This window comes from Rana temporaria, chromosome 2 (genome assembly GCF_905171775.1).
Source record: "Rana temporaria chromosome 2, aRanTem1.1, whole genome shotgun sequence".
NCBI classification, from domain to species: Eukaryota; Metazoa; Chordata; class Amphibia; order Anura; family Ranidae; genus Rana; species Rana temporaria.
The window spans coordinates 136,112,354-136,138,927 of NC_053490.1; the positions used below are offsets into that span (position 1 = coordinate 136,112,354).

The 26,574-nt window shown below is 42.8% G+C and overlaps 1 protein-coding gene across 1 annotated transcript in view; it reads left to right on the forward strand.

The window, feature by feature from the left end:
- C1QL4 (complement C1q like 4) overlaps positions 1-23,806 on the forward strand; it is a 75,272-nt gene extending 51,466 nt beyond the window's left edge. The window contains exon 2 of the mRNA XM_040341156.1: positions 22,326-23,806. Coding sequence (XP_040197090.1) covers positions 22,326-22,505 — 180 coding nt within the window. The 3' untranslated portion in view covers positions 22,506-23,806. The remainder of the gene's footprint in view (positions 1-22,325) is intronic.
- The last annotated feature ends 2,768 nt before the right edge of the window (positions 23,807-26,574 follow it).

Below are 26,574 nucleotides of genomic sequence, written 5' to 3' on the forward strand. Positions count from 1 at the left end.
CCCTACTGGCACATCTACACACCATCCACTGCCCTAATGACACTGTCCACACAATTCCCACTGCTCTGCTGACTAACACTGCCCACTTTTAATCAGTTGACCTCCGAAAGATTTACCCCCCTCATGACCAGGTAATTTTTTGCAATATGGCACTGCATTTCTTTAACTGACAATTGAGTGGTTATCCAAATAAAATGTCCTTTGATCACCTCTGCGTTTTTAGTTTTTGTGCTATAAACAAAAAAAAAATTATATATATGTCCACTTACCACCCGGCCTTTAGCAGAATGACAGCCGTGCGGTGGTTGCGTTATGCTGACTGGACGTCATATGACAGCCCCCACGTGCCCGTTGTGGCGCGCATCACGGCGATCAGTGGTGTGGTGTGTCAGTCTGACACACCGCTACACCGATCTCGGTAAAGAGGCTCTTTACCACGTAATCAGCCGTGTCCAATCATGGCTAATCACGATGTAAACAGGAAGAGCCGTTGATCGGCAATTGTCATTTAAACAGCACTGAAAGCTGAACATTTGCTTGGGCAGGAAGGGGGGTAAGTGTCTGGTATTGAAGTGGATATAAAAGATTAAAAATTCTTCATAAATTTAGGCCAATATGTACTCCACTATATTTGTTTGGTAAATAAAAACCCAATGGGCCAGATTCACAAAGAGATACGACGGTGTATCTACAGATACACCATCGTATCTCTGACGTAAACTGGTCCTATCTATGCGCCTGATTCATAGAATCAGATACGCATAGATAGGGCTAGATCCGACAGTGTTACACTGTGTTACACTGTCGGATCTTTTTTTAAATTTAAAAATGGCGCCGGGGGCGTTCCCGCTGATTTACGATAAATAATATGTAAATCAGCGAGATACGCAAATTCACGAACGTACGCATTGTTTTTACGTTGTTTCCGTAGCGGTTTTCCGTCGTATACTTACCCTTTCTTTTATCAGGCGCAGCCAATGTTAAGTATAGCCGGCGGCGTTCCCGCGTCGAATTTGAAATTTCCTACGTCGTTTGCGTACGCCGATTCACGAACACGCGCGTCGCAAGTCCCGCTCACGTCGCAACCACTGACGTCCTATTGACGTCAGTGGGAGCAATGCACGCCGGGAAATTCCCCGGACGACGCATGCGTATTTAAATCGGCGCGGGAACGCGCCTGATTTAAATATGACACTCCCCTAGCCGCGGAATTTGAATTCCGCTGGGGGATTTAGGATCCACCGTCGCAAGTTTGGAGGTAAGTGGTTTGTGAATTAGCCACTTGCCTCCAAAACTTGCGGGAGCGGATCTTAATTCACGTAGATCGAGCTGATCTATAGATCCGCTGAGCTACGTGAATCTGGCCCAATAAGTGTATATTGATTGGTTTGTTCAAAAGAAATAGCGTCTACAAACTATGTGATTTTTTTTTACTAGTAATGGCCACGATCAGCGACTTACAGTGGGACTGCGATATTGCGAAAGTCGGAGACACTGACACCATTGACACTTTTTGGTGACCAGTGACACTAATAAAGTGATCAGTACTAAAAAAATTGCACTGTCACTGTACTAATGACACTGGCTGGGAAGAATTTAAGCATCAGGGGCAATCAAAAGGTTGCCTGTGTGCCTATCTAGTATATTTGTGTACTGTGGAAGGTGCTTTAAATAAGAGAAGGCATGGATCCATGTCCCTGCTTTGCAGGGACACAGGATCCATGCCTTCCTTACTGACAGAACGGTGATCTGCATTGTTCACATGGGCAGATTGCCATTCTGCCTTTGTGCTAAATGATCAGCGGGTGCTGGCAGACATTGGGTCCACGGTACCTGCAGATCATCTCCCGCAGTGTATAATCACAGCAGGAGTAGGTCTCCAGTGGCATGCATGCACACCCCAGACTCAGAAGTGTTGGATCACATACTACGTACGTGATCTAGTGCAGCAGTGCCACCTTGCTGGTAGGTAAGTTATACAGGCGGCAAGTTGTTAAGGTAGGCTACGTTTATATTTTTACAGTGAAATTTGTTTTATTATATTTTTTGAAGTTTTCCGTACAATTTAGTTAGGCCTTGCTAGTTAATTGCTTTAATAAAAATGGTGCATAACCCTGGTGATCTTTGATCTCTTTTGGGTAGATCTCCAACTCTCAAAAGTTGCCTACCCCTGCCCTAGTAATAACTAAAGATCTATATAGAGGAATCTGGTGGTAATCCCTCTATCAGTAAGAACAATTGGAATAGACTAACCCCTTCATATTACCATAGTTGTCCTATGCAAATGAAGCTAAATTGAACTACAGTATGCATGCCAGACCAAGGGGTAGGACTAACATCTATATAATAAAATAAAATAAAATGGCAGAATTTTATAGGGTAAAACATTATTTTTACGTACTTCTAATTACATTTTAAAACTTTCTTTCTATAGAGATAGGTAAAGTGTAATCTTCCCTTCCAAATAATGACCTTCAGTAATCTTGAACTTTAATCGGAAAAAAAGACAGAAAATTACTCTAAGGCTAGGTTTATACATTCAGCGGTGTTTGCTGCTCCTTCTTAAAGCAATCTGCACCACCTCACTGACTATTTTAACCCTTTGCATGCAGCAGTGTAGCGTTTCATCCACTTGTTTTTACTATTTTACCACTCCAAGAGTGTAACATGGCCTTTCCCATCACATTACGAGCAAATCAGTTCCAAGTAACATGCGTATTAAAATGTTGTTTGTTTGTGTTGGTGGCCTTTGTCCACATTATTAGAGGTGATGCTATCACTTTAGAGCAGTGGTCTCCAAACTGCGACCCGGGGGCCAGATTAGGCCCTTTGCTTGCCTTTATCTGGCCCTTGGGGTCCTGTTCCTCCAAATAATACAAAGCACTTTTCCTCCCACTGACACCAACAATAGGCCTCAATTCCTGTCACTGATACCAAGAATAGGGCACTATTCCTTCCAAAGTACCAATGATGAGGCACTATTCCTCCCACTGACAGCCATGATGGGGCTCTATTCCTCCCACTGCCACCAATGATGGGGTACTATTCCTCCCACTGCCACCAATGATGGGGTACTACTGTATTCCTCCCACTGACACCAATGATGGGGCATTATTATTTGCACTGACACCAAGGATGGGGCACTATTCGTTCCACTGACACTAATGATAAGGCCATAGGCATGCACACAGGGTGTGCCAGGTGTGCCCAGGCACACCCTAATCACCCTGTGCGGCATAGATTCCCCCTACTGCCCTAGCTCCTTCCTCCGTCCCCCTGCACCGCTTCTGGCTTCCCTTCTCTCCTTTCCCAGCAACTGATGCTGTGGGGATGTTTTAGGATGAATGGGGGAAGGGGCTGGTAAATATGTTGTTTGCTGACCCCTTCCCTTTCTTAATGAACACAGTGAGCAATCAGTAGTGTGTGTTTGAGCTTTGGGGTGCACACCCCCTAATGCAATAGGCTAGTGGATAAGGCACTATTCCTCCAACTGATGACAATGATGGGGTACTATTCCTCCCACTGACACCAACAATAGGGCACTATTCTTTCCACTGACAGCAGTGATGGGGCACTATTCTTTCCACTGATACTAATGATGGGTCACTATTCCTCCCACTGATGCCAATGTTGAGGCTTATTCTTATCACTAACACCAATTATGGGGCACTATTCCTTTCCATTAAACCAACAATGGGGCAATATCCCCCCTCCGAATGATAGGGCATTGTTTACTCCCATAGAGGCCAGGGCATTTTCTAATCACATTGGTCACAGTTCGGCCCCCTTAAAGTCTGAAGGACAGTATACTGGCCCTTTGTTTAGAAATTGTGGAGACCCCTGCTTTAGAGATTATGTCTAGAAATAATTAATAAGACCCAGTTCCCATTCACACCATATTCCTTGGGCTGTGCTAGGCAATAACTTTTGGGGCCACAGAAATTTTAATTTTCAATTAGCAATTTTATTCTAAATGTCACAGCTACCATTACTGTATTTAAACCATATTATGCTGGGAAATGGCTTTGTTTCATAATGAATGGAGGGAACAAAGGAAGTAGTGAGGAAGCTGCGGAGAGAAGGCTTAGTGGTGGGTAAACTGGAGGTGCTGCTGTCATACAGACACGGTGCAGCCGAACACACTCTCACCTGACCATCTGGCAGGGCACACACCGTAAAAGTCCCAGTTGTCTGGTTTCCATAGCAACACGCCCTTGCTGTCCAGGGAAAGGAGAGGAGGGTCAGTAGCAGGAGACCCCCTCGTTTTCATGAATCAAGTCTGCGTGTAGACCAGGTTAGGGGTTCAGTTCTGGGCTCATCCCTGAGGACATGCTCTGAAAGGTAGACTCTTGGAAAATCAGTATGTGCATATTAAAAACTGTAAGGAAATCTTGTAACAAAGGAAAAGCTCTGTAATGATTTAAGCTTATTTAATGAAGAAATTATTCAATACAATTCAAACTCATCCAACATAACCAAGTATCCTTATTGCTTTCCCTCTTTTGCTATGAAATTGGTGCTGATAAACTAAAATAGAGAATCAATATAATAGTCCGTAATATTTAGTAAGTAGTGCCAACACTTTTCTATCTTTAAGGTATATGTAATCTCAAAATCTCATATAAGCTTTGAAGCTGAACTGTGGGCACAAAAATGGTCATTTAAAGCGGAGGTTCACCCTCAAAATGAACTTTCCAGCATCCTTAAGCGAAGTAAACCCATCAATTTAACAGTTTGAAAAAGCAGTTACATTCCTGGCATGCCGGGAATGCTAACTGTCACATTGGTTGTGCTCTCAACCAAACTGTCAAACCATCCAATGGCTGGTGTCATAACTGATAACATGTGCAGCAACATGGCAGTTGAAGATTAAACAGAGGCCAAGACGCACCTTAGCAGCCGTCAATCAACTCCTCTTCGCTTAGAAACGCCCATTCCCCGCAGGATTCCCCGCTCGGAGCTGGAAAACAAGGGCTCATATAACGATAAGTACAAGTAAAAAAAAAAACAAACAGCATACTGCAGATGTTAGCAGTATGCTACAGCTAATGTCAAAAAGTGGATTTTTGGGTGAACCTCCGCTTTAAATATTTGTTAAAAAGGGGGGAGAAGGAGTAGTGGAACTTTAAATGAAGCATACGACAGTAAAATATAAATCCATTTTGGATACAAAATATATAGCAATCCACAGTCAAATAAATACAAATTGTTACAACAAATATACACTTAACAGCTGGTATCATCATACACATAGAGCAAGAGCCTTATTGATTAAAAACATTGGTTGGGTCATAAAAATGAATCCATGGTAATACAGTATATGATGGTGGGAGTTTGGTGGCTTAACGCGTTTCGCGGCCTGATAACTGCTCATCAGGAGCAAAAACCATGGAGTTCATCTAGAGAGACCTTCTCTCCCCTTTTCTTCCTATTCGATTCCCTCTCCCTTACCTTCTCCCTACTCCTACCCTCACTCTTCCTTCTCTATTCCCTTTTTAAACATCCTACACACAACACACAATCACAACCATTATTTACATCCCATCCCCATTATTTTTACACAGGTCCCCTCCTTGGGGTTATCAATTTCTCCCTTGATCAGGGTATTCATTTACACCCACCGGCCTTGGGTCTGTATTGGATGTTGCTGCCCTACCAAGCCACCCAACGCCCGGAGATGGGGCTCCACTGTGTACTGGTGACTTTGATTGCGTGCTGCAGCTGCGCAGCTGAGGATGTAAGTTGGCCACAAAGCCTCCCCCCTAAATTTTTCTTTATTTATTTTTAATTACAATTATCCCGTTCCCCCCTTTTTCCTCCTGATGAGCGGTTATGAGGCCACGAAAACGTGTCGAGCCACCAAACTCCCACCATCATATATTACCATGGATTCATTTTTATGACCCAACCAATGTTTTTTAATCAATAAGGCTCTTGCTCTATGTGTATGATGATAAATATGTATAGAGAATAAACTGCGCTGTGTATAATACAAATATAAGCCGCCACACAACTTTGGAATAGAGCAAAATTAGATCAATTGGAACAATGTAGCGCTAATACCTGTGTAAGGATATGGAAAGAACCCACATCTAAAGATAACAAACCAAATCTGCATATATTAATACATAACTAAATCTTAAAGTGTCACTACGTGACCTTAACCACTTAAGGACCGGACCAATATGCTGCTACATGACCCAAGGGGTTTTTACAATTCGGCACTGCATCGCTTTAACAGACAATTGCGCGGTCGTGCGGCGTGGCTCCCAAACAAAATTGGCGTCCTTTTTTCCCCCACAAATAGAGCTTTCTTTTGGTGGTATTTGATCACCTCTGCGGTTTTTATTTTTTACGCTATAAACAAAAATAGAGCGACAATTTTGAAATAAATGCAATATTTTTTACTTTTTGCTATAATAAATATCCCCAAAAACATATATAAAACATTTTTTTTCTCAGTTTAGGCCGATACGTATTCTTCTACCTATTTTTGGTAAAAAAAAATCGCAATAAGTGTTTATCGATTGGTTTGCGCAAAATTTATAGCGTTTACAAAATAGGGGATAGTTTTATTGCATTTTTATAAAAAATTTTTTTTTACTACTAATGACGGCAATCAGCGTTTTTTTTTCGTGACTGCGACATTATGGTGGACACTTCGGACAATTTTGACACATTTTTGGGACCATTGTCATTTTCACAGCAAAAAATGCATTTAAATTGCATTGTTTATTGTGAAAATGACAGTTGCAGTTTGGGAGTTAACCACAGGGGGCGCTGTAGGATTTAGTGTTCACCTAGTGTGTGTTTACAACTGTAGGGGGGTGTGGCTGTAGGACTGACGTCATCGATCGAGTCTCCCTATAAAAGGGATGACTCGATCGATACGCCGCCACAGTGAAGCACGGGGAAGCCATGTTTACATACGGCTCTCCCCATTCTTCAGCTCCGGGGAGCGATTGCGACGAAGCGGCTATAAACAAATAGCCGCGCCGTTGTCCCAGATCGCTCCCCGAGGGAATCCGACTGCCGCATGTAGCGGGGGGGGGTCCCGATCGGACCCCCGACCCACGTCTAGGCAGGCACGTACAGGTACGTTGATGTGCCTGTCCCTGCCATTCTGCCGACGTATATCTACATGCGGCGGTCGGGAAGTGGTTAATAAACATATTAGTGTGTCAACATATAATAAAAGCTTACAAATAATGACAATGAATTGAAAAGGTGCATAAAGTGACTGGGATCCAAACGAATGGAAATAAGGGTGACTTCACCACAGGAAAGTGCATAAAGTGACTAGAGGATGTGGATAAATGTGGATAAAGAAGATCTTGAAGATAGAACAACAGCTTGACAGAAGTGCCACCACCAATGGTAAAAAAGGGGGCTTACCAAATATAAATGACTAGGGAAGGTATATACCGCCAAAGTCACCAAAGGCTTGTATCGATCAAACTGATCTAAACAGCTGGTCCTGGATCCAAATGGCTAATCGACTTGATGATCCCAAATCACAGTGTAAATCATAAATTCATAGAGGCTCGGTAAGCACATGCCATGCAAGAAAAATGAAAAGAACTCACATAGCGTGATACCGTATAAACAGTGTTGTTTATTTAAAGTAGGATAAAACTCACATGTTAAACGCTCATCATAGGCTTGTCAAATGTTAAGGTACCAAGAGTGATGTTGTGGATGGGTCCAGCCAGTTATTATCCTGTAGAAGTAGCAGTGACTTCATCAATGTGTTGTACATCACCTGGGCAGAGAGCAGAGCTGTGGAAGGAACTCAGAATCTCCACCCACTATAAGCTGCCTACAGAAAAGACCAATCATACTGGATTACTACACAGAGCTGGAAGCAGAGCTTTTTTTCTCAGAAAATAGGTGCAGGAACTAAACCACCACCCTGTTCAGATTTCACAAACAGTAGAAGGGTCTTAAAGGGGCATTAAATACCAGGATTGCATTACATACAGAGTGTAGAGTTCAGGTGGTTACACACAGAGTGCAGAGCTGTCACTTGTAAACACAGAGACCAGACTTCTGTGGTTACAAGTGATTGTGGTGAGCAGGCACCAAAGGGTCTGAGCCAGAGGTGGGGGGTCTGAGTTCCCCCAAGTTCCCCCTGAAAAAAAGCCCTGGCTGAAGGAATATACAAAGCACACCAAGATGCAAGTAAGAATGTACATTCGCTTGTATTTAGGCTTATCCCGGAGTTCTGCTTTAATATGCTCATTTTATTTCAAAGGTGTCTTCCGTCCAGCCATTTGAAATCACAGGTCTTCACCCTCTTTTTACTCTGGCACTGGGCATATCCTAAATGCTGCTTAGAGTGGTGCCACATAATAAATGTTTTGCTGCTCTCTTTAGCATTCTCCTGTTAGTCCACGGAGGCGGTGTTGGGGGTGCAGAGCTTTTGATGCCCGGAGCTCATAGTAAGTATGTTAAAATCGCTGGTTGGCATTCAACCCATAGTGGAATCAGTGAGATCTGTGAGTCTGCAGGGTTATAGTTCTAGAGTTTAGGTAATTATAGCAACCTATTGGGTGTTTGAGGCAGCTTGCTGCAAGTGCAGGTTCTGGTAAGGCATAGAAAACGTATGTAAAATTAAATTCAGGTATGTATTCTTTACTCATAAAAGTACCTTCTGTTATTCTCAGTCTCCTCTAAATCTCCAAATTGCTGTGTCATATTTTCCTATATTTTCACAGGGACAGACCCTCTCATTGTCACAACAGTGGTGTCACTAGGGGGGTGCGGTGGGTGTGGACTACACCTGGGTGACACTGAGCCGGGCTGCTCTGATGCCACTTGATAGGCTGCACCGATTAAACCGCAGGCATGCAGAGCTGATGGAAAACCCGTAGCTCCATCCATCTGCTTCTCTCCTCTCCCTCCTCCGATGACTGCTCTGTCCTTTGCGGGTGCTGGTGACAGCTGGCTCGGGAGCTGCAACTGTACTAGAGGGATCCCTACCTTGCTCTGTCCACCCCCAGCATGCCTGAGCAAGACACATCCCTTCTCCAGCCACTCTCCTCCTGCCTGTGTGCTCTGTCTGTGAAGCCGACATCTGCATTGAAAGAGAAGCCACTGACTGAGCCAGTGAGCCCCCGGGACCACCCAAGTGAGTGAGCACTGACTGGACCCTCCCCAAATTCTCTCTTTCCCTACCCCCTCTCTCTCCCTCTCCCTGCCCCTCCTCTCTCTCTCTCCTCCTGCCCCTCCTCTCTCTCTCCCTGTCCCCTCATCTCTCTCTTACCCTGCCCCCTCCTCACTCTCCCTGCCCCCCTCTTTCTCTCTCCCTGCCCCCATCTATCCCCCTCCTCTTTCTCTCTCCCTGCCCCTCCTCTCTCTCTCCCTGCCCCTCCTCTCTCTCTCCCTGCCTCTCCTCTCTCTCCCCCTGCCCCTCCTCTCTCTCCCCATGCCCCTCATCTCTCTCTGCCCCCTCATCTCTCTCTTACCCTGCCCCCTCCTCACTCTCCCTGCCCCCTTTTTCTCTCTCCATGCCAATCCTCTCTCTGCCCCCTCTTTCTCTCTCCCTGCCCCCTTACTCTCTCCCTGCCCCCCTCTCTCTCACTCCTTGCCCCTCTTCCTCTCTCCCTACCCCATCCTCTCTTTCCCCCTGGCCCTCCTCTCTCTCTCCCTGCCCCCTCGTCTCTCTCTTACCCTTCCCCCTCCTCTCTCTCTCCCTGCCCCCCATTCATTCTCTCTCCCTGCCCAGCCCCCCCCTGCAGGTTGCAACAATTATTTGGGGGTGGCACCATGTTTTACTGCACCGGGTGACACCAACCCTAGTAACGCCACTGTGTCACAACACATATGACTATATGCAGTTTGATTGAATTCAATCATTTTCAGTAATACTTTAGCTCATGGAGGGCCCTGTAAGAGCTCATCATCCACATTATGATGCTAAAGTTTTTTTTTGTGAAATCTGCACATTTAAATGGATACTGCCGGATACTAACACTAGCCGTCAGCCACTCAGACTTAGAATTCCAGTTGTAGTAAAGTGATGATAGTGGGTTGCTCATTGATTCACATAACGCCTTTTATTTCACTGAATACAGGGCATTCTGAGAATGGATGAGAGGGGAGGAGGAGTAAGTAAAACACAGATCTCCTATCATATATTCACATAACACCTTGTATTCACTGATAGGGATACAAGACATTTTGTGAATTAATAAGGTAGACGGCAAGCGACCCACTATTATCACTGTACTAGAGCCGCAAATTGTAAGTCTGAGTAGCTAAATTTCACAGTTGATGTTACTATTCGAATGTCATTATAAAACTAACATTTTTATCATCCCTAGCTGCCACCCGAAAAGCATCACGCATAACTTCTCTTGACCAATCACATTTGAAAGATGACTTTTCCTGTCTTTCCTATTATAGACTTTTTTGGAACGTATTCAAAGTATAAAATGGCCTATTATTCAGAAATTGATTCTCATTTATATATATATATTTAAATCTGCCCTTTTCAGCGATAATCTGTATACATCCAGTTGCATAAAAAAAGGGCCAATTTGTCAGACTCACAAATTCATTCACTTATCGCTAATCGCCAGTGTATGATATACTGGGTTCCATAGCGGCTGCTACTTTCATTCTTTCATCCGCCCCCCCAAAAAAGAAAAGTTTTGAAAAAGAAGAAAAGTGTCAGCTGTCGTCCGTGTATAAGAGGAAATCATATCGTATTACAATAAATGTGAATGTTTTGTAATAAAATGTTTATCACTTCAGCAAAAATAGAGTTAATTTCTGTCTTTAATTATTATTTAACACATGTATTTGTCTTCCATGTAAAATTAATACACACTTTAATTAATTGTGTCAGTGATTACCATCAGACACTCATTAGGCCACAGTTGGCATACTCTAATGCACTGATAATTAATATATTATATGACAGCTCTGCTCCATTTATATCTGCTGTTTTCCCTAGTTGTATAGGCTCGTTTGTTTGCAATTAGGAGTTATAGTTTAGCACAGTGACAGGTCGGTTTACATTTCCCAGTGACTGCTATGACATTACATTTGCATACATCCCGGGTTTTCTGCTTTGAGAAAGAGGGACACCTTCTAGCACAATGTATTTAAGGTCAAGGTTCGTTTTTTAATTTCTAAATAGAGCATTGTTGGTTCGCTTACCTTTTCTTTTGATTTCCCTTCTAAATGTTTTTTTTTCTTTGTCTGAATTTCTCACTTCCTGTTTCTCCTCAGTAAGCTTGCCCCCATCATCCCAGCTGTTCTGGCTTGGGGTTAGTCAGCGTGCTCGCCCCCTCTTTTGGGACTACATTCCTGCGGGGAGATGCTGTGAACGTTCACAGCGTCTCCGCGCAGGAATGTAGTCCCAGGGGAGGGGGGCGAGCACGCTGACTAACCCCCAGCCAGAACGGCTGGGATGATGGAGCAAGCTTATCGAGGAGGAACAGGAAGTGAGAAATTCACACAAAGAAAAAAAAACATTTAGAAGGGAAATCGAAAGATAAAGTTAAGTGAACCAACACTCTGTTTGTCTTTAATAAATCCACCCCATTTTGTGGTCTGATAGACTGAGCACAGGAGGAGGTTTTTCTACTATCTCAGGGCCAGAAGGAACCTTAGCCCACTCCCTCAATCTCTGTGAGACAGAGGCAGCCAAAGGTTGAGGAGGAATATGGTGTTTGTGGCAAGGAGGAGGAGGAAATGGGCAAAGTTTGAACAGGAAATGTCAAAACCTCCCCGGGTGTTATATGTAGGGTGACCACATGTCCTGGATTGCCCGGGACAGTCCCACATTTTGCAGGTCTGTCCCGGGCACCTTCATTTCGGGACAATACAGTGTCCCGGAATGAAACTGACACAGCCACCCTGCACCCTGATTGGGTAAAGCTTTGCCCAATTAGGGTGCAGTAAAATCTGGTTGTTAAGGAGTGGGGCTGGCCACGGCATCCTTAACAACCAATGAGTCATCAATCCTTGCTGGAATAAGGGTCTGGTATGGATTTTAGGGGGGACCCCACGCCGTTTTTTTCCCCCTTTTTTAGCTGGGTACAAGCAATTGCAACCACAAATCAATTTAAATGTGGATATCCAATACAAGGGTAAAATGGCTAATCTACTACCACCAGCCCCGAAGGAGACCAAAATGAGGCACTTTGGCAGAGTTTTGCGTAAGAACCTCATTGCAGCATTTCTTGATGCTGGCAGAATGTACTTGATACAAGCTTCCAATCCTCTTATCTCTGAAAGGATAAGCAGGGGTGGTGGTGGCTGTTTTTTTTTAAACCATGGTGTTCAGGTTCAGCTGCAGGCAGTATTCACAGGCATCATCTGAACAACATCACTGCTGCTGACTATATTTGGTCCAGGGCTAATGTGAACACTCACAGAAGTGAAGACCCCCATGGACTATTTTGTGTCCAGGCTGGACCACTGGTCAGAACTTGCACAAAAATGTGCTGGAGCTTTCTTGCTTGCCCTGTGTGTTGACTTAGAATGCCTTTGTTCACCAGGAGGTTTTCTTAGAGGCAAACCCCCCTGTTTGTGTGGACTGGTTCACTTTCATTAGAATGAAACTGTCTTGGAATAGCATTGGCTAGGAAAACCTTGCTGATACCACAAACTAAACTTTTCATTGTGAACACCTCCCCCCCCCAAAAAAAAGGGTATATTGATGCTGCCACTGGGGCATATAAGGGTCTACTTTTGGGGGGTCCATTTTTGCTGGGGAGATGTATTGTTGCTGGTGGGATATCTATGGTTGCTTGGAGGAAGATCTACTGTTGAGGGAGGGGTCTAGTGTTGCTGGCTACTAGAGAGTCTATTGATGCTGGCTTCTAGGAGATCTATTGTTTCTGGGAGGTCTATTTGTGCTGTTGGGGGGTCTATTGTTGCTAAGGAGCCAGTTGTTGCTGGGAGTGATCTACTGTTGAGAAAGGGGAGAAATTTGTTGCTGGCAACTGGACAGTCTAATGATGCTTGCTGCTGAGAGATCTATTGTTGCTGGCGGGGGGTCAATTGTTATTGGGGGTATTTTGTTGCAGGGGATCTATTGTTACTGGGGGGGGGGGTCTATTGTTTCTGGCAGAAAGTACTCTGTTTTACTGCATTCCTTGTTATCATTAACGATTTTCATACAAATGACTTAGCTTATTTGGTAATGTAATCCCAAAACCAAGGGACAGTGTTTGGAGGTGGGCATGGGGCAAAGGAAAAGGGGTGACGCAGAAGGGAGAAGTACCTGCACCTATTCTCTGAGAAAAAAAAGCCCTGCTGCTATTTATCTATTCATGAATCTATAATTTTGTAATTACTTATAAAAAAGAATTGATACATATATAGGGCCAGATCCTCAAAAGGGATACGCCCGCGTATCTACTGATACGCCGTTGTATCCCTGTTTCTATCTTTGGAACTGATCCACAGAATCAGTTTCCAAGAGATAGACAGAAGATCCGACATGTGTAAGGGACTTACACTGCCGGATCTTAGGATGCAGTACCGCATCCGCTGCTGGGGGCATTTCGCGTCGAAATGCCGCCTCGGGTATGCAAATTAGCACTTACGGAGATCCACGAAGCTTTTCAGCTTAGTTTTTTCTCTGTAAGTTTTAGTTTGCAATCGTAAAATTAGGGCTGCTTTTACAAAGTGTAAACTGTTTACACCTTGTAAAAGCAGACCCTTCTGTCCAGCGACGCGTTTTTTTTTTTGTTTTAAATTTTATTTTTCCCGCCGTATCTTTTTTTTTTCCCGACGCAACTTTATTGACCTGTCGCGATCCACAAAGCTCGACGTAACGTAATTTCGCGCTATGCACGTCGGGAAAATGACGTCACGAGCATGCGCAGTACGGCCGGCGCGGGAGCGTGCCTAATTTAAATGGCAATCGCTCCCATTTGAAGAGGAACGCCTTGCGCCGGCGGAATTTAAGTTACACAGCCGAAAATTTCTAGGTAAGTGCTTTGTGGATCGGGCACTTAGGTAGAAATTTTAAGGCAGTGTAACTTAAATGGGAATTTCTATGTTACGCCGGCTCTTTGTGGATCTGGCCCATAGTTTTTTGGGGGGGACAAACGGCATTTTAAGTGTAAAAAAAAGAGTAAAAAAATTAGAGCCGGCTCACACAGGGGCAACCCGACTTACAGTACGACTTTGCAAGGCAACTTCAGCGCGACTTCTGCACGACTTGGAACAACTTACAATGCGACTTAAAGTTGTCTCCAGGACAGGCGACTTTGGCTGTGGCCAATCACAGAATAATCAGCTCTGTGGAAGGGAGGGGTTTGCCTGAGTAAACTATTTTCTCTTCCTGTAAAGTTGCTTCAGTTAAAATGGTGATCCGACTTTGGAGGCAACTTCCATTGAAATCTATGGGTACAAGTTGCCTAGAAGTCGCCTTGAAGTGGTACAGGAACCTTTTCTGAAGTCGGAGCAACTTCGGTATTGTACATTAAGATGGCTCTCATTCACTTCAATGGAATTTCTCATGTCGCGTGACTTGGGGCGACACAAGTTGGATCCCAAGTCGCGGTAGTATGAACCAGCACTTACTGTGGGGAAAACATTTAAATTTAATTCTGCTGCTTATTCTATTTACTGCAATATTAAAATTACATTTTTGGTACAAAGCGTGTTAACGTTATTTACAAAGAAAATAAACTTTTTTTTATATATATATATATATATATATATATATATATATATATATATATATATATATATATATATATATATATATATATATATATATATATATATATATTAGATTTTTTTCATAATGCAGCAGTAATTTAAAATAAAACAGATATACCCTAAACCACACATGTTTTAACAGTAAATACTTTCCACTTCAATACCAGGCACTTTTCCCCCTTTTTGCCCAGGAAAATTCCAGCTTTCAGCGCTGTTGCATTTCGAATGACAATTGTGCTGTCCCCAAACAAAATTGTTATCACTTTCTTCCCACAAATAGAGCTTTCTTTTGGTGGTATTTTATCACCTCTGCAGTTTTTATTTTTTGCGCTGTAAACAAAAAAATGCCGACAATTTTTTTTTTTAAATTGTGAGCACTGATAGGCAGTACTGATTGGCAGCTCTGACGGCACTGATAGGCACTGATAGGTGGCACTGGATAGGCAGCACCGATGAGGAGCTACTGACAGGCATTACTGAGTGGCATCTGAAGGACAATGACAGGCATTACTGATGGGGAACTGATTGGCATGTTTATGAGCACTGATTGGCACTGTTGTGGGCACTGATTGGCCCTTTTATGGGTACTGACAGGCGTTCTTTGTGGGGCACAGGCTGGCAGGTGATGGTCACTGATTGGCAGCTGATGGGCACCTCTGATGGGGGCTGCACTGATAATCAATGAGCAGATTATCAGCGCAGACCCCCCCTCCTCTGACAGGGAGAACCGTTCTCCTTGTCAACTTGAACTCAGGAAAGCCGTTTACGGGCACTTCCTGGTTCACACGATGATCAGCTGTGATTGGTAAGAGGCTCCATGCCACGATCGGATTTGCTGGCACACAGCACCTCCACTGCTGTGGCCCTTGCACTACATAGTTGAAGGTAAATCTAAAGGAAATTGAACAACAAAAGTTGTATAGTGTGTATCCAGCTTTATACTTTTGTCTTGGTTAACAAATGTTACACTGAATGATTGCTGTGATTGGCTGTCAGATTGGTCATTCAATGAGGAATGCTTCTGACGCTCCCAATCATAATATTGGAAGCTTGTGTTTCTACAGACAGCAGGTCTCCCAGAGCTGTGCATGGAGCGAGCAGGGGAGATAAAAAAAACTGCAGGACGTACAGGAGATGCCTTGTGGAGGTTATATGGACATTTGTAACATGCCAAAAGTGGGCAACTAGTTAAATCCCCTCAAATATTTGGAGAATATCTCTGCGCCTTCTTTCTCAATTTTTGGCCCTGTTTTTACTGCATTGTGTGTCTATATTTAGGCCTGTGATTGTTGCCCTAAAAATAAGGCCCCTTTCCTTTTTTAAGCGGATGCGATCAGACTATTCATTGTCCTCTATGGAGCGGTGGGTATCAATGGACACCCGTCAACATCTGATCAGATCCTATCTGCTAAAAACAACGGATTGGATCGGATGGCCTTCAGGTGTAAACAGTGTTTACATCTAACTGCCCATAGAGGACTGCGGGCTGTATCTGTGTCAATTCTGTATTAGCGGAGTGGACATGGACAAGCCTTCTGCCTAATCAGTGGGGATTAGGGGAAAGATTCCACAATGAGCAGGCAGAATCCAACCCATCTGAAAAGGGCCAAAGATTGCAAGCAGTCAATTTGTTCAAGACCCGAGGTGCAAAGTCTTAGGAGCCTCCTGATAATCACAAGCCTGCCCAATAAAGGGCGATGGGCTTTGCTTCTGAACAGCTCCCAGGTTGTGACCTTCAGGTATGCTCCGATTAGCATAATTTCTTGGCATTTAAAAATAATTTAAACTATCCTGTTTTTACATATTTTGGCTTATTCAAGCAGATTATGTACTGCCCTGCCTCTGCTAATTTTTTTTAATGTGTATTTAATATACTACGCTAAATCTTTTATTGTAGAAACTAGGGTTGTCCCGATACCAATACCAGTATCGGTATCGGGAAAGCGGGGAAAACAGCTGTTCAAACTAACGCTGTCTGTAATGTTCCCCACCGCGGTGATAACAGTAGGTACGGGGGACAATGGCTGCTGTACAGGGGGACATGGCTGCTGTACGGGGGACAATGGCTGCTCTACGGGGGACAATGGCTGCTGTACGGGGGACAATGGCTGCTGTACGGGGGACATGGCTGCTGTACAGGGGACATGGCTGATGTACTGGGGACATGGCTGATATACTGGGGACATGGCTGCTGTACTGGGGACATGGCTGCTGTACGGGGGACATGGCTGCTGTACTGGGGACATGGCTGCTGTACTGGGGACATGGCTGCTATACTGGGGACATGGCTGCTATACGGGGGACATGGCTGCTGTACAGGGGACATGGCTGCTATACTGGGGACATGGCTGCTATACTGGGGACATGGCTGCTGTACGGGGGACATGGCTGCTATACTGGGGACATGGCTGCTATACTGGGGACATGGCTGCTATACTGGGGACATGGCTGCTATACTGGGGACATGGCTGCTATACGGGGGACATGGCTGCTATACAGGGGACATGGCTGCTATACGGGGGACATGGCTGCTATACGGGGGACATGGCTGTTATACAGGGGACATGGCTGCATTTGGGGACACATTTAAAAAAAAGTATCGGTATTCGGTATCGGCGAGTACATAAAAAAAAGTATCGGTACTTGTACTCAGTCCTAAAAAAGTGGTATCGGGACAACCCTAGTAGAAACCCCACTTACGCTGGTTAAGTCTGCAGTTTGGACTGTTCTACTTTAATGCATTAAACTTGTTGCTAGACAGTTTTTTCCTGAAGTGTTTTGGACAGTACACTTTTATTTTCACAAAACACCTGCCTTATGTCTAATACCGCGTACACACGATAATTTTTCGGGTCGTAAAAAACAACGTTTTTCAGGATTTAGAAAAAACAACCTTTTTTTTTTTAACTTGATCATTAAAACGGCCTTACCTACACATGATTGTGAAGAAAAAAAATGCTCTAGCAAAGCGCGGTGACGTACAACACTATAAAGGGGAAGTTCCATTCGGATGGCGCCACCCTTTGGGCTGCTTTAGCTGATTTTGTGTTAGTAAAAGACGATTTGCGCTTTTCTGTCTGTTACAGCGTGATGAATGTGCTTACTCCATTACGAACGGATGTTTTACCAGAACGAGCGCTTCCGTCTCATAAATTGCTTCTGAGCATGCGCGGATTTTTCACGTCGTTAAAGCCCACACACGACCATTTTTTACAACCCGAAAAATGACAACGTAAAAAACATTGTGAAAAAATAGAGCATGTTCGAATTTTTTTTTTGCCCGTTTTTTAGAACCCGAAAAATGCTCTGAAGCCCACACACGGTCGTTTTTAATGACATTAAAAAAAAATTTACAACCCGATAAATGATCGTGTGTATGCGGCATAAGCCCTTTCCTTCTTGATTCTGCTCACAAAACTGCTCTGCTGTTTAGACTTTTCTTATCATTTAAGCGCTAAATTTCTAGTGTAGCAAACGTATGCTTTTTATAGTTTTCCACATTTTAACCTATTAGACCTAGCCATGTTCACGTATGGTCCTTGTGCTGACTATTATTTTACCAAACCATGGCTACAGTTTATAGTTCTGATATTTTTGAAAACTTGGGTATAAAGATATATGGCAGAGGTTGTGATGAATCCGGGTGAAATCGGGCGATGTTTTGGGCGTACAGTATTTTTTATTTTTTTATTTTAAAGGTTGCAAAAAAAGGCAGCTCTTCAACAGACTGTTAGCAACAACTGCCTGACATACTTTGTTCACACAAAATTATCAACTTAAAAAAAGCAAACAACTCCTATTAATAGAAAAATTTTGCTAAGGCAGCCTTTCTCAGCCAGGGTTCTTTGAAACCCTACCCTGCACTTGTCTCTGAACCTATTACAACCTATTACATGCTATTCCAAACAAAACAAAGCTGTCTGTGCCGATTCATATTGCTCAGACACATTACACTGCTATCACCATTAAAAAAAAGGCCAGTGAAAAAATAATTACAGCCAGCAACAATAGTTGCCCTGTGTAAAAACACATACAGCCTGTTATCACCTGTTACAGTATGAAGTACTGGGCAGGCTGTAAAGAGGTTGCAGGATCAAGTTGCGGCACTAAGATATAACAAGGTCTGTAGTAATCTTTTCCTATGCAATTTCATTTATTTCAGCAACACTCCCACTGCTTTCCGTATCACATATAAAGCACATTCTAATGCCGCGTACACACGGTCGTTTTTTGTGATGGAAAAAAAACGTCATTTTTTAGCATGAAAAAAAACGAAGTTTTTCAAACTTCATTTTAAAAAACGACGTTGCCTACACACCATCGTTTTTTCAAAATGCTCTAGCAAAGCGCGGTTACGTTCAGCACGTACGGCGGCACTCTGTTCCATTCAAGCTTGCGTCATAACTTGCTTCTGAGCATGCGCAGGTTTAAAAACGTTGTTTTAAACGACATAAAAAATTGAAGCATGCTAAAAAAATACATTTTTTGCAGTTTTTCAGAAGACATAAAACAAAGTTTTCCCCACACACGGTCATTTTAAATGACGTTTTTAAAAATGTTGTTTTTTTTCATCACAAAAAACGACCGTGTGTACGCGGCATAAGACGCCAAATTTTGTTGTCTGATTTTCTTTAGATTTACCAAAACTATGTAGTGCAGGGGCCTGTCTGATTGCATACAAATTGAAACTCTTTAGGATTGACCTCATATTATATCTGGTTTTGGTAAATCCAAAGGAAAAAGCTAAAGAAAATTGTATAGTGTGTATCCAGCTTAAATATGGCTTCTGTGATCTTACCTTTTTATAGTGAAGATATTGGCTTATCCAAAAGCCCCTTATTGACCCTTTTAAGCTAGCCTACCTACCTAGGGTTGTAAGGAATTAGATCTGCAATCCTCAACACTAAAGCTTTGCCCCAAACCTATGGTGGCGGCGATACCCAAACCATATCCCTACTATGGGAGTAGTAAATCCACCTGAACTAAGATTTATAACCAATCAGGAATATTCACTAGAAGCTAAATTTTGCAAAGATTTGTACTAGGAACCATATGGTTCATGATATTTTCCACCTATTTGTAACATTTCTTTTTAGCTAACTTGTCACTTGTTAGCTAACCTCCTAATGCTTTCCCAGGTTTTTCCTTCATTTACAGTATCTAATCAGTTGGATTGAGGTCGTTTGGTACCTGGCATTTATTTGAATTGTGCAACATTGCCCAAATTGTAATAAGCTAGCTTTTCTATGTCTAAAAATGTCTATGTCTATGCGGCAATTAACAGAGAACAGAGAGAGACAGAGAGAGTGTCATTTTTTGCAGGTAGATAGAGCAGGCAGGCAGGTAGGTTAGTCAGTTAATGTTACAGTGTGTAGAGGATATATATACATCCCAGGTGTTGTACATATATTTATACACTGTATAGTTTAGCTAGATCAGTTCTTCCTAATTTACTGGCAGGCAGGTGATTGTTCTATTTAAAGACGTTATCACAGGCATACTATAGACACCCAGCAGGTACAATATTTAAAGGAACCGATGCAGGAGAAGTGATTTTAATGATGCTTAAATTAAAAAAAAAATTGCAATAAATGATTTAAAAAATAAAATGTAAATAATAATAATAATAATAAAAAAAAAACACACTGACAATCCACTACTCCCCCCCCCCCTCTAAAAAAAAAATCACTGTAAAAAAGCGATTTGCATTTTTGTGTCCTTTGACAATTATAAAAATGCAGCTGATGTTGCTTACAGTTGGAGCATGTAATGTTGGTCATAAGAACACCACGGTTAAAAATTGGTTGTTGCCACACAACATTTATTTATTTATTTTTGGATAAAGTGGAGAGGGAGTAGAACACCTATCTTTCTATTCCTGTCTGTTTCCCTGTTAGGGAGATTCCCCCTCTTTATCTGTCCTTTTTACCATTATTATTGAAAGTGGGAGAAAAAGAAAATCCCAAGTTTTGGGTTTTCCCCAGAAAAGTAACAGAGGGGAAATCTTCCAATGGGGACACACGTTCTGGTGACCTGGGGGGTCCCCAAGGAATTCCCTTAATTTGCAGAGATTTTCTCTCACTTACTGCTTTGGCTATAGGACAGGAAGTGAAGGGAAATCTCCACAATGGGACACAGGTGGCAAAAGACAAACTGACTGGGGTTATAACTAGAGATGTTCCAATACCGATACTAGTATCGGTACCGATACCGAGCATTTTCCGAGTACTTGTACTCGGGGGAAATGCTCCGATGCTTCACCCGATACCTGGGCAGTAGGGATGAGCTTCGTCTCGAACATCGTATGTGCGATTGTTTGTCGAAATACGAACAAAACGGGTCGTTCGCGCCAAATTCGAGTTACGTTTCACAGACCATAATTCACTGCGGCATCGCTGGCTGATGATTGGCCAAGCATGCTTGGCCAATCACAGCGCGCAAAAAACGGAGAGCTAAAATTGTCCAAAGCCAGGGTGGCTTTGGCCAATTATGGCTCAGGTGGTTTAGTACACGCCCCACACTATAAAAGGCCGCCTGCAGGGCGGCCTTGCGTAGTGTGTTGCGGCAATTAACAGAGAACAGAGAGAGACAGAGAGAGTGTCATTTTTTGCAGGTAGATAGAGCAGGCAGGCAGGTAGGCTAGTCAGTTAATGTTACAGTGTGTAGAGGATATATATACATCCCAGGTGTTGTACATATATTTATACACTGTATAGTTTAGCTAGATCAGTTCTTCCTAATTTACTGGCAGGCAGGTGATTGTTCTATTTAAAGACGTTATCACAGGCATACTATAGACACCCAGCAGGTACAATATTTAAAGGAACTGATGCAGGAGAAGTGATTTTAATGATGCTTAAATTAAAAAAAAAATTGCAATAAATGATTTAAAAAATAAAATGTAAATAATAATAATAATAATAATAATAAAAAAACACACTGACAATCCACTACTCCCCCCCCTCTAAAAAAAAATCACTGTAAAAAAGAAATAGTAAAAAATAAAAATTGTGTAAAAAAACAAAAAAATACCCCACATGATATTAAAAAAAAAGTATCGGTATTCGGTATTGGCGAGTACTTGAAAAAAAGTATCGGTACTTGTACTCTGTCTCAAAAAAGTGGTATCGGGACAACACTAGTTATAACCCTCCCTTACGCTATAGTTCTACTTTAATTCAGCTAAAGGGAAGAGACACTATTCAATTCAGGAAAAAAAAGAGGACATAGCAGAAACAACAAATGACCTTCCAGTCACCTACCATCTGTAGAGCCCCCACCCTAAAAAGAGATAAAAAGGGCAAGAAGTAAAGTAATACCAGCAGAAAATCCTAATTATGTTGTCATGTACATTCATGTTGCTAACCATGTATCAATCTGATTGGAGTTCTTGCTGCACAACACCAGTTATGGTCAAGGACAAGATAGTTGATATCCGCTCTATGCTATTAGAAGAAATCACCTTAAAATCGAAGGTTTGCACGGTCTGCCTTTAGTGTTCCCAGACTGGTTTACTTCTACAGTGATAATAACAAGATCATTTATTTTCAGCACATTTTGTATTAGTGAATATCTGCAGATTAATGTCTTATTTTTCCAAATGTTGACAGTTTTTGTTCTTTTCACCCTTGCAGGTTCGAGCTAGCGCCATTGCTCAGGATGCAGATCAGAACTACGACTATGCCAGTAACAGCGTCATACTGCATCTGGATGTGGGGGATGAGGTATATGTAAAGCTGGATGGAGGCAAAGTGCATGGTGGGAACACTAATAAATACAGCACTTTCTCTGGTTTCATCATCTACCCTGATTGAGGAATTAGACCCGCAAAGAAAATTTTCATGAACCCTCTCCTTGCCAGAACCTCCTGCAAGACTCCACGCACCTGTTTCTAACCGTTAACCTCCTGGGCACCTTAACCACTTTTCTGTTAGAGATTGCTAGTACATGCAATGTTGCTAGTTACTCATTTAGCAAAGGAGAGGTTAACAATTATTCCTTCCTTTCAATTTGAGCAAACCACTAAAGCTTCCATTGTAGGGAGCTAGAAAAGAGGACTTCTTTTTTTGATCTGCAGAACATTCTCATACTTGCTGGTTATCAGACATTTCATCTTGGAAATCATGGATAACTCAATGTTCCTTTAATTTTGTATCTTTGAAAATGACGGGGCTTAGAGACTACACCTGGGGCAAATACTACACAGGAGTAAGGTGAACCATCTGTGTGCATGTATGTAATTAATTATGTGTCACCACTTGTCAGTAGGTGGACACAGAAGACAATTTAAACAAAGTTGACTTATCTATGGACACATCATCCTTAACGCTCGACTTGCAACACAGAATTTCACTAGGGAGACAGGTCTGTTTTATGCTTTCAAATGTAATGTTCCAGAAGTTTTTGTCCAGGAACAAGAATGACTATATTCTGAAAAGATTTTGGTGTTCTAAAGGGAACCCTCATTGAATATATTTAATGTTAAATGTTTAAAAAGCTAATACTTCCACAGTTATGTAAATGGATTGCTATAGATTCACGAAGACAGCTGCAACCTGTTTTTCATTTCACAAGTCCCATCAGTGCAACATCTGCTAAATCGCTGCAAGCCTGTCTTTTCTTCTATACAAGTTATATAAACCAAAGTCAGTGACCTCCAGTCATCATTTTACCAAGCAGTGAACAATGGTTGGAGAAACCAAGCATATTGGACAATAATATGAAGCGTAGCAAGGGGAGGAGGAAATTACTCATCCAAAATTTATGGACAGTTTGTCAAACATTGATGTCCAGACTTGACTGGATAACATATAAGAAGCATAGGTTTACTTTCTCAAATTCTTATCCAATGTATGTTTGTATGTGAATGAGTGATTAAGATGACAGATGAGTGTCTCATTCAGCACTGCTCCCTCTACAGGCGGAGGAGAGCAATGGTATGCATTGAGTGCTCCTGTAAAGGACTCTTGCCCCGACAATAGTGCTGTGGCTCTGCATGCTGCTGGGTTTTATGTCTCCACCTCTCTGTCCCTTGTCTCTCTGTTGTGCAGCGTGAACTATTGGAGTGTTTTGTACAACTACTAATAAAACACACGTGATTCCAAATAAGAACTAAGAGCCAGTGTGTCCGAATTCCAGCAACAGCTGTTTTATTTCTTTGTCAAATATTCTGTAAATAGTAACAAAAATGAACTGTTGGCTTAAAGCCCAAATAGTCACTCAGTTTAAATCATCCAAATACATTCTAGGTCAGGAGTCTCAAGCTGGAGACCGAAACTATAAGTCCCATTAAGCATTGCAACTCTGAGGCCTCGTAAACACGACAAAGGAACTCGTCGGAAAAAACACATCGTTTTCCTCGACGAGTTCCTTGTTAGGCTTGTCGAGGAATTCGACAAGCTTGCTTTGCGTACACACGGTCAAGACAAAATCTTCTTTGTTCTCAAACGCGGTGACGTACAACACGTACAATGGCAGGGGAAGTTCGATTCCACTGGCACAACCCTTGGGGCTGCTTTTGCTAATCTCATGTTACTGCGTTTGATAAGAGCCGATTTGCACTTTTCAGACTGTTACAGCGTGACAAATGTGCTATCTCCATTACAAACGCTACTTTTACGGAAGGTGCGCTCCCGCTCCCGTCTCATACTTTATTCTGAGCATGCGCGGGTTTTTTAAGCATACACACGCTCGCGTTTCTCGTCGAAAACCAGCCCGACGAGGAACACGACGACGAAATTGAGACTCCCGTCGAGGAAAAAGAGAACTTGTTCTCTTTTTTCCTCATCGAGTTCCTCGACAGTTTCCTTGATGAAAAACGTACACATGACCGTTTTCCTCTGCAAAAAAGCTCTCCCACCAAGTGCACGAGGCCTTACAGTTACAAGCCTGACTTCCTCAGGCAGAGGCATGATGGGACTTGGAGATCCGCAACAGCTGGAGGGACCACCAGTTTGAGTCCCCTGTTCTAGGTGTATCAAAACAAAAGGTGTTCAATGTCTTACCTTTTGTTTTCTTTCTAAAGCAGCTATAGCCCCTGAGTAGAGAAGCCTGTCCCCTGGCAGCAGCTGCATACTGGGACCTTGGTTCTTTACAGCAGTGGTCATCAACCCTGTCCTCAGGGCCAACTAACAGGTCAGGTTTGCAAGATAACTGAAATACATCACAGGTGATATACCATAATTTGCTGCTCAGTGATTGCAGTATTCTAGTCTGCATCTCCCTAAGATAATACATACAATCTGGCCTGTTAGTGGGCCCTGAGGACAGGGATGATGACCACTGCTTTACAGGGAAGAATTAATATCACACAGATACACCGCCTGCCGAGTCAGAATCAGAGCTCTCCAATCAACAGAGAGTATGGGCTTTAACAATTGCAGAATTATAGGATTGACTCAGTAGGAGGTGTGTCAGACCTTTGGGGAGAGACCACTGCTTCTCCAAAGACAGCAAGGGTCCTACTCTGCTGCTGCTAGTAGGAGACAGACAGTTCTACTTGTTTGTTTTCTGCTTTAGAAAGAAAATTAACTGTAAGACACTAAACACCTTTTGTTTTGATGCAAGTTTAATTGGGTTTTAAAGTGTCACTAAACCTATATTATACAAAAACAATTAATAAATGGTGTATTGCGTGCTGGTTATACTCACTCAGTCACTTTGAGATTTGTTTTCTGTATTCTGGAAAAAAAAAACTAATTGCTCATGCTGCTCTCTGTCTCCACCTTCTGTTCACGTCCCCAATTAAGCTAGGGATATTGCAGCTGTGGTGGCAACTCTGCACACGCTCAGTTTATTGTGAGTTTACTCCCTATCACATCTGAGCAGCCCTTGTGACTATAGAGTCACACATGTGGGTGTAACAGCCCACTCCCTCCCTCCTTCTCCATGCCCACTAACCAGCTAAACACAATGGGGGCTGGATATTTCTTGTAGATTAATGGAGGCTTTACCTCCCTCCAATTCTAAGACACAGGCTGGAGGGACATGACACACCGTGTTATTTCCACAAAATAATAAAGATTTAATTTCAAATATATATTTGTTTGCCAATTTAAAACCGTTTATTGATATTATTTATTTTTACTCTGTTCAAAAAAATTTGACCAGCAGCAGAAGACTAGAAGCTCCTCCTGCTTATGTTTCCCTGCAGACAGGCTGGGAAAGATCTGGGTCATGTGACGGCTATAAATTGATTAGGAAAAAGGTACTTGGATGTTTTTTTAATTAAAATAATTACAGTACCATCATCCATTCACGGAAATAGAAGGGACAATGTAAAATAAACTCTGTGGGTCAGATCCACAAAGAAATTTCAAAGTTTCAAAGTATCCACAAAACAAGATACGACGGAATGAGGGATTGATCCGACAGGCGTACGTCTTAGTACGCCGTCGGATCATAGGTGTATATTTACGCTGGCCGCTAGGTGGCGTTTCCATCGAATTCCACATCGAGTATGCAAATTAGCTAGATACGGCGATCCACGAACGTACGTCCGGGCGGCGCATTTTTTTACGTCGTTTGCGTTCGGCTTTTTCCGGCGTATAGTTAAAGCTGCTATATGGTGGCGTACTCAATGTTAAGTATGGCCATCGTTCCCGCGTCAAAATTTGCATTGGCTTGTTCCGGTTTAATTTCGAGCATGCGCACTGGGATACCCCCACGGATGGCGCATGCGCCGTTAAAAAAAAACGTTGTTTACGTCGGGTCACAACGTATTTACATAAAACACACCCCCATGACATCGATTTGAATTGCGCGCCCTTACGCCGCCAAAGATACACTACGCTGCCGTAACTTACGGCGCGCATTCTTTGAGTATTCGGAAAAAAAAAGTAAGTTACGGCGGCGTAGTGTATCTTAGATATGCTACGCCCGCGG